This window comes from Vavraia culicis (genome assembly GCF_000192795.1).
Source record: "Vavraia culicis subsp. floridensis unplaced genomic scaffold supercont1.326, whole genome shotgun sequence".
In the NCBI taxonomy this organism is placed as follows: domain Eukaryota; kingdom Fungi; phylum Microsporidia; family Pleistophoridae; genus Vavraia; species Vavraia culicis.
Genome location: NW_007360929.1, coordinates 1 through 570, shown reverse-complemented (window position 1 = coordinate 570; position 570 = coordinate 1). Strand labels below are relative to the sequence as shown.

General features: G+C 34.9%; 1 protein-coding gene across 1 annotated transcript; it reads left to right on the top strand.

Moving 5' to 3' along the window:
* On the top strand, positions 1 to 332 carry VCUG_02765 (uncharacterized protein; the record flags this gene model as incomplete). Its single annotated transcript, XM_008077585.1, has 1 exon — positions 1 to 332. A coding segment is annotated over one exon (332 nt), but the record flags the coding sequence as incomplete, so codon positions are not given.
* Positions 333 to 570: the final 238 nt, after the last annotated feature.

The window sequence follows — 570 nt, the reverse complement described above, 5'->3', positions numbered from 1 at the left end:
ACAAGATGTATCAGATGTACGATGAGTCTAATATTTCTAAACGTCTTGATGAAGAAAATATTGAGCAAAAATGTAAGGAATGGATTGAAGTTCTACGAACGATTGATGAGAAAATGAATGGACTTTCTACCACAGAGTGTGTGAGCATATTGGAGGATATATTTTATGTATATGAGAAATTGTATTGTAAAGTGGAATTTGATTGTTCAGAACGTATATCAAAAGAGCAGTACAAACATTCTACAAATTCTAACGTTCATCCAACCGAAGATGAGACATTAACACCGAATCCTGAATCATTCGAAGAGCATACTTCTGGCACGCGGCAATGATCTGAGTGGATGAAATAAAATCAAGTTAAGTACCATGTTTAGTATTCATTCATTTCTTTTGTTTTTCTTAATGGTGCATTATATTGCATCCTTGCTCTGTTCATCAACATTTACAATAACATAAACTTGTACAATCAGTATTAGGTCCGACAGCGCTACTAGACAAAAATCACTGATCAAGCCTACAAACATCTCTAACACCCACCACTATCGATGCGCACAAAACAATTGGTGCATT